The 7,360-nt window shown below is 39.0% G+C and overlaps 1 protein-coding gene across 1 annotated transcript; it reads right to left on the reverse strand.

Annotated features, from left to right (window-relative positions):
* Positions 1–551: 551 nt before the first annotated feature.
* LOC144690350 (insulin gene enhancer protein ISL-1-like) lies at positions 552–6,928 on the reverse strand. The gene is made up of 5 exons (XM_078557795.1): positions 6,876–6,928; positions 5,806–5,995; positions 4,305–4,561; positions 1,756–2,039; positions 552–872 (listed from the first exon to the last, which is right to left on the reverse strand). Exons 1-5 carry the CDS (start codon positions 6,901–6,903, stop codon positions 552–554), a joined length of 1,080 nt encoding a protein of 359 aa, XP_078413921.1. The 5' UTR covers positions 6,904–6,928.
* Between the last annotated feature and the right edge of the window lie 432 nt (positions 6,929–7,360).

Genomic DNA, 7,360 nt, shown 5'->3' on the forward strand with positions numbered 1-7,360 from the left:
GTGGGGCATATTTCAAACAATTAAATTATGCTTAATTATTCAGTGACAAAATTCTACCATCACCGTGATCATATAAGGCTGTACTCTTTATGTTCACCTTTACAAATGAGCTGGGTGAAATAAAGAACCTTCAGCTCCATTCTTCACAGATAATGTTTATTTAGAAGGATAGTGGGAGGGGTTTCCTTATTACCAATCTGCCCACTTTTAATAACACTAATCCTAAAGCTGAGAAAATATAACAATAGTATCCATTTTGTTTCATTTTTATTGGTTGTATTTGAAATCTGCTTATCTCATGATTCACGTGTCCTGCCTCCCCACCCAACCCTTCATTAAAATAATCAGTAGTGTTTTGAATTTGAAATATTTGACTAAAAATGCTCTTCAACAATAATTGGAATAAAATAGAAGTGCATGTTTCAGACAAAAAGCCATTATCAGTGTAAAATGTTAAACACAAAGTATTTGAATATGGGAAAAAGCTTGAGTAAACAATTTCAATTTTTTATTTACCCCCTATGTTCTTGATGGTCGACAAAATGAAAATACTAAGGCTGGCAAAAGAGGGATTCTGCAATTTTTATATCCATGAATTGTCTATATATGGATTGGTGTGTAGCAGGTCCCCTGATTGCAGTGATTTCTGGTGCAGTCTGTATTGTGGTGGTGGTGATGGTGTTCTGCATGTTGCTGGCACTCACCAGTTGTTGAAATGCAGGCTGTTCAATATCACTCTGCAAAGCGAAGTCACTTAAAACTTTCCAAGGTGGCTGGTAACTCTGCACCTCCACTGGATTGGCTTGCAAACTGCTGTCATGTCTCTCAGGACTGGCAGCTACCATTGGGGTCCCTGTCATCCCCTGGATGTTCTCCAAAAAAAGCCAACAACACTTATTACTTTATTTTAATAATAATGGTACACACCCATCCACCATACTTTCTTATTATGCTAAGAATGCATTCACTTTAACAGTCGTCTCTTCCTGGCACCTTCTAATTTTCACAATTTAACATTTCACATAAGCCATTTTCTGTTGCCATGCACCATACAATCTAGGATCTCCCAATACATGTGGTGGTATGTAATCTAAATAATTCCATACATGTAACAGTAAAATAGGGCATTGCAATATCATACATAAAATGGAGTAGGGAATGCTAATGATGTTGAACAGTGATTATAATCCAATGGTACAGGCCAAGAGTTGGTATATTTATTTAAAAGCCATTTCCAATGTTGGAAAAATGACATTTGTTCACTCCAAAAATATGTTCTTCTTGAGGTAATAGCTACAAAAGGTAAAAGGGGTGGCCCAAAATCTAATGGTTGTCCTAAATCAAAGATAAACTTCTAAGAACTGAATATTAATTGACACACCCAACATTTCAATGCCCAGAGGGAAACAATGTACCTTTTCATCTGTATTAGCAATTGCATTAATTTCAAAAACGGTATTTTTAATTTGTGGTTACAATATTACAAAGCAATCCGGACTCAGCAAAAAAAAAGTCCTGTAAAACGTGAATTCGAAGGATATTATTTTACTCAAACATCAGTGAATTTGAAATTGGATATGGGTGCTGCAGCATTTTTATTATTAGAATTGTATCTTCTTATGAAAAAGCTTGTGTTTCAAACATATGGGGGGATAGCTAGCAATGCTTTCCACCGTTTGTGTTACAGTTTGCATGGAAATAGACACGTTTCCTGTTAAAGTCCCCATGAAAGTTTAGGAAGAGAAAAACACTTACTGTTTTGTCGTTGGGCTGTTGTTGTTGCAGTTGTTTCATGAGGATGCTCTTTTTCTTGTCCTTACAGCGCTTGTTTTGAAACCAGACTCTAATGACACGGGGGCTCAAGCCTGTCATTTCCACGAGCTGTTCCTTCATGAGCGCGTCGGGCCTGGGGTTGGCTGCATAACAAGTCCGTAACGTATGGAGCTGCTTCTCATTCAGAACTGTCCGCACCCGAGTCGTCTTCTCGGGCTGTTTGTGAACGTGCGGCCTCAAAGCTGGTTGTCGGGCAGAAATGGGCTCTGCTGTAAAAACAGGCAATACATCCTAAGTTTGTTGAACAGCAAAATGAGCAAAACGGTCTAATATTTCTCCTGACAGAAACATTATATCTTAAAACAATCTTGAAGCCATATTAATGGCATGACGTGGACTGATTTGCAATACAACCAAGCCGTGGAAAACATGTGTATTTCGACTTTGCCAGATAATCTGGTCTGAGGTGACAATAAAATCAAGTTAAAAGTAATCTTGGAACTATCCGGCATGACGTCCAAAACAGATTTAACTGCATGAGGTCGAAAAGCCAAAACAAATCAATCTTAAATATCTCTTGTATACGATATGTACATTACACTATCTATTGGTGCCAATTAAATTTAAATGAATCAGAAACAATGCTTATTGGACTGGGTTTGAAGTTCGGCTTCAACCGCATTCTCTAGTTATCTAAATACTAATTACAGTCAACTCCATACAAATACAATTCGGATAGGAGCACATTGTTGATTTGAGCGACTCTGTAGAGGAAGCCAATCGGTTCCTGACTTGTCGATTTTGGTACAATCGCCGCTGTTGCACATGTTTTTAAGGCAACAGCTTGGTTTTACACCAAGCAGAGCTAGACTCCACTTTCCATGCACTCAGATATATGATGTGATAAACGGGGCTCCCCGCAAAGTTTCAAGGGTGTGATCAGAGAATTACAGCGCTTGATGTGTTTATGAAAGGTTCAGTGGACCATGCAGCAGGTAAAATTAGATTTTCAAAAGTCCGCCCACAATTATGTTGCCCTGAAATATGGTTTTCTCTGAAAGAGGTCTAACTGGAAATGATTGAAATAACATTTCCATTACAGCAGCACTGTATTTAATTGTCACCAGTCAGTCATAAATCAAAATAGTCTTCCATTTATGAAAAAAAAACTTACTGTAATGCATTTGATAAAATGTAATGAGACGGATAACATAGTACAAACAGATGCTGTAGTACAAATAAGGGTGGTATCCCTTTAAATAGTTTATTAAAGTTTGTAAAACAAAATCAGGTCGTGTTGTGAAAAATGCAATGCAGCATTTATCAGTGCGTGATGTAATTTGATATTTAATGTCAAGCATGTTACTTCAACAAAGTTACTTTTACATAGCATTTGCATTTGCTACTCTGGCAGCAGCGAAATGCATCCTGCTGGAAAGAACAACGAGGAAAGCAGCACTATTGCTGTGTAACAGAAAGATCCAATATTTACACTGGAATGAAATATTAAATGCGACAGACGCTACTTGAAAAGTCTTCAAACATATAATTATGCAGATTTCAAATCGATTGTCTTTCGGAATGCAATGTATTGCAATAAGGGCAATTATGTATTCCGATAATTTTTGGCGGGGTGGAAATCTTTACAAAGGCGTTGCAAAGCCCTGGCTGGCTATAAAAAATACTATACTCGATAATCTCTGAGCGATATAAACTGATACATCAATTCATGAAGTCTGTTTAAACATATTTGAAATATAGAGTAATTCTCAGAAACCTTCAAGCACCTCTCCATTAATCCATGATTAATGTTTTCATTTACACCAGCAAAAATAGGAAGTTTTACTTACAAAACAACTGCATTCTTACACGCTGTCACTAGAACATGGTTCTGCCATGATATTTTAACTATTAATAATGTTTAATTGCCTGCTTCCGATTTACATACTTATTATGTAAAGTATACAGTACATGTAAAGATGGTGTCTGATTAACTCGTTTGAATAACGGTTAATAATAATAATTTGTACGTGAAACCAAGTTTCTTCAAAGCTTGAATCTCGAATAATTAAAACAGTACAACTTGAAACACAAGGGTAACTGGAGACTGTTCTCTCCCCCGCCACCCCTCAAAAGTTTTAAAACTAGACCAGACATATAACATTGGAGGACAGTGTGCTCAGATTCAATATCCCTACATTTGCCTGCAATTTATCCTGAATCCAACAAACATATCATACACAATCGGATACGAACTGTAAGGCACAAGGAAAACATGCACGTGCAGTGTTTCGCCTGCACAGAGACCCAGTGCCAAGATTCAAACCGCACATTCCGGTTCTGTAGTGAAACGTCAGTAAAACATACAGAAATTCGACATTTACTTTACAACACGAAACTGTTTACGGTTGCACATCGTTTGCGCGTTAAAAAATGTTCAAAACGTTGAATTGATGTAGGAGACAGTATAAAATACTTGTTTTCACTACACGATGGACTCTAATAAAACCAAGTTTTGAAAGCGTACATACCCGCCATCTGTAGGGGTCTGTTGCCATGCATGGGACTGAGGGGGTCTGGGCCGACCGAGGCTCGCTCTACAACATCGTGATCAGCCCGGCAGAAGAGTCCGTCTTCCCGCAATGCGAATTCATCACCGGGGATGAGCTGGCGACTGCACGCCACACAGCGGAAGCAGTCGATGTGATACACCTTACTGCGAGCTCTCATCACAAAGTCATTCTTACTGAATCCTATATTACACTTTGCACATTTAGTTCCGTACAATCTGCAAGCCAAAAAGAAAAATCAAAAACATTTACCAAAGGGTCAAAAGTGCCTCCAGTATGTCAAATACCGAGAGATCCTAGACCAAAAAAGCCAACACACAATTACTTCTGAATCGATCCTGCAGTTTATCATAACACAGAAAGTGCAAAATGGACCAAATTATACTTCATATTAATCGGAATGTAAATATATATTTCCGATCATTCTAATCCTCATCATGTTCACTAAAGCGTGATAAAGTTCTACATAATGTTAAAGCTATTTTTAATGAAAGTAATTGAACCATGCACTTCAAAATACACAAATATAAAGCGAATCAGTATACTCTCCAATGTGAAGTTTATTAACAGATTTTTTGATAATGTACATTCATTACATTCTAACACGATTTTAATCCTTGCACATTGTGCAGTCCTATTTGATATCGTAAAAATCGATTTTCATTTTTTAATCCAAACTAAAAATGTTATTTTATCCAAATTAATCGTGTCATTTTGGAACATTCATTAGGAAAAGTCATGTTTTAAGAGTCAGTGTTCCAATTAGTGACAGCGCATTTTAATTTGTTTTTCAGCAGCAGTCTTTAGACTTGATTCCCCCAGTTTAGTAGGAAAATAATATCAAGTGTTTTAAAATAAACTGCAAAAGTCGTGCAAATCAACACAAGAGCTTGCGCACAATATACTGCACTGGGAGTTTTGATATCGGTCGAAAATTGCTATGTTGTAAAAGATCCAATCGTGCTCCAACAATTCTCCATATGATAGAGCTCACTGGAACTGAATTTACACTTTCGGTTCATATGCCTCATTTCTACCCACAATCACAAACAATCGGAAATACACAAACTAAATTGATGACAGCGATGGTTTTTAACGAATTGCTGTCTCTCGTAAACATTTAAACAACTGTTTCAGTGACAAACGTTTTTCAAACTCAGATTTGTGGATAGCAGACACAGAAGCGGCAAGGTTCATATACTCTCAGTACACAGATTTCTGTGCCTACTAAAGGAAGCAGTTGCATTATCTAAATATGTCAATTGTTCGCTGCCAAATAATGGGCAATTTGATCTCGTCTACCCGCCAGTTGAGATAAGATAAGGCAAAACAGGTAGGAATAGAGCCATTGAAGGGTTAATATTGAGGGTGGGGGTGTCATTTAGAGACAACGCAAGGGCTGCATAGCTTAATGGAACTGAAATATTATCTTTATTTTTAAAATTCCAAGATCTTCACTCACCGAATATAGTCTCTCTTGCAGTATGTTTTGCCATCCCTAACGAAGCAGGTACACGTCTCGTCCAAATATTGATTACACTCTGCACATTTTAGACAAGCCGCATGCCATTCCAGATCCGGAGAAACTCGAAGAATATACTGGTCATGAATCTGATTCCCACAACCAACACACAGTGAAATAAGGCGTTTTTCTGTAAATTGATATGAAAATGGTGTCGTGAAACCCATCGAAGGCTTGGTCTCTTTTATCAGGCATTTATTCGACTATAGTTTTTTTAATATTTAGTCATTGTATTTACTGGATAGACCTAAAGATATATTTCAGGCAGTTTTGTTAAACGGTGGGGTCCAAAGTAAAAAAAATTGAAATATCTGGAGTATAGATTAATATACATTTTAGTTCCAAACGAGTTACTGTAAATCAGGAACTGAGCTTTCATTTTCGTCTTAACATTTTCACACTGGTTTTCAGCAAAAACGCGTGCAAGGGTAGGTTTCTGAATTTATTTTGAAGAATCTTTAGAAGCATGCAGAACTTTGTTTTAGAAAAAAAACTGCGTGCTAAAGATATAAAAGTTTAGAAAACATTTATGGAGTCCATGCATTATACTATTACAATCAGAATTTCACAAACAGAAAAAGGTGCAATTATTCTGCAGCATCACATTTTACTTATCTCAGCAGAGACCCTGAGCTATCAGATGTATGTATCTATGATACATCTGACAAGGCTCTGAAAGATGTAATCCAAATGCTCAAAAATGGTTTAGCACGGTTTTACTTCGACTCTACCCTGCCACAAAGCTATTTTGTTCACACGTAGCGCCAGTGGTGGGAATATATTTAACAATGCAAGACTTCTCATCGTTTACCTGAACCTGGAGGCTACTGCTGTATAACATACAAAATCGACCCAAATGCTAGGCGGCATAATTAATGTTCAAGAGCAACGAAAGAAAGTCGGAGGTAACAGTAAAGCTACAAGAGCGACCAGAGTTGACCTGCGAAACTAATCAACTCCTAACACCTGAATCCGATCCTCAAAATGCAACAGCAATGAAGAAAACTTACTTTTGGGTGGATCTCCCATGTCTCCCATTTCTTGTTATTGTGTAAAACTTTTGTTTTGTTTCTTTTTCCCCTTGGATTTTTGTTTTTGGATGGGGCTGCTGCTGCTGCTGGTGGTGGTGGTGGGAGGGGGGGAGGGGAGGGGGGGGGGAGTTCCAGGGAGTCCTTGGTTATATCCACAGAGTAGGGCTGGTGAAGAGGAGTGCGGTCGTTGCGGCTTGTTGCTGCTCGACACTGGGGATGGGTTTGTGCAGAAAGGCAGTGTGCGCAGTCCAGCCGCTCATGCTCACTGCTCCTTATCTCTCACACACTCTGCCTGCGCTTCCTCCAGCCCCTCGCCATTGGTCTGACGTCGAGGGCGCCTGACGTCAGACGTACGCCGGCTCCCCCCCCCCCCCCCCCCGCCGTCCCCCCCGCGCTCTCTCCACCCCCCCCCCCGCCCCGGCAGCCTCTCCCCACCCCCCACCCTCTCTCCCACTCCCTCCGCG

This window comes from Cetorhinus maximus, chromosome 1, assembly GCF_964194155.1.
Source record: "Cetorhinus maximus chromosome 1, sCetMax3.hap1.1, whole genome shotgun sequence".
NCBI classification, from domain to species: domain Eukaryota; kingdom Metazoa; phylum Chordata; class Chondrichthyes; order Lamniformes; family Cetorhinidae; genus Cetorhinus; species Cetorhinus maximus.

Bases quoted from the DNA above. Each gene is read 5' to 3' on its own strand.
- LOC144690350 (XM_078557795.1), bottom strand. From the start codon at position 6,903: ATGGGAGACATGGGAGATCCACCCAAAA. The intron at 4,562-5,805 runs GTGAGTGAAGAT...TTTGGCTTGCAG, and splicing joins TGCAAGAGAGACTATATTCG to ATTGTACGGAACTAAATGTG. The intron at 873-1,755 runs GTAAGTGTTTTT...CTTTTTTTGGAG, and splicing joins AACAGCCCAACGACAAAACA to AACATCCAGGGGATGACAGG.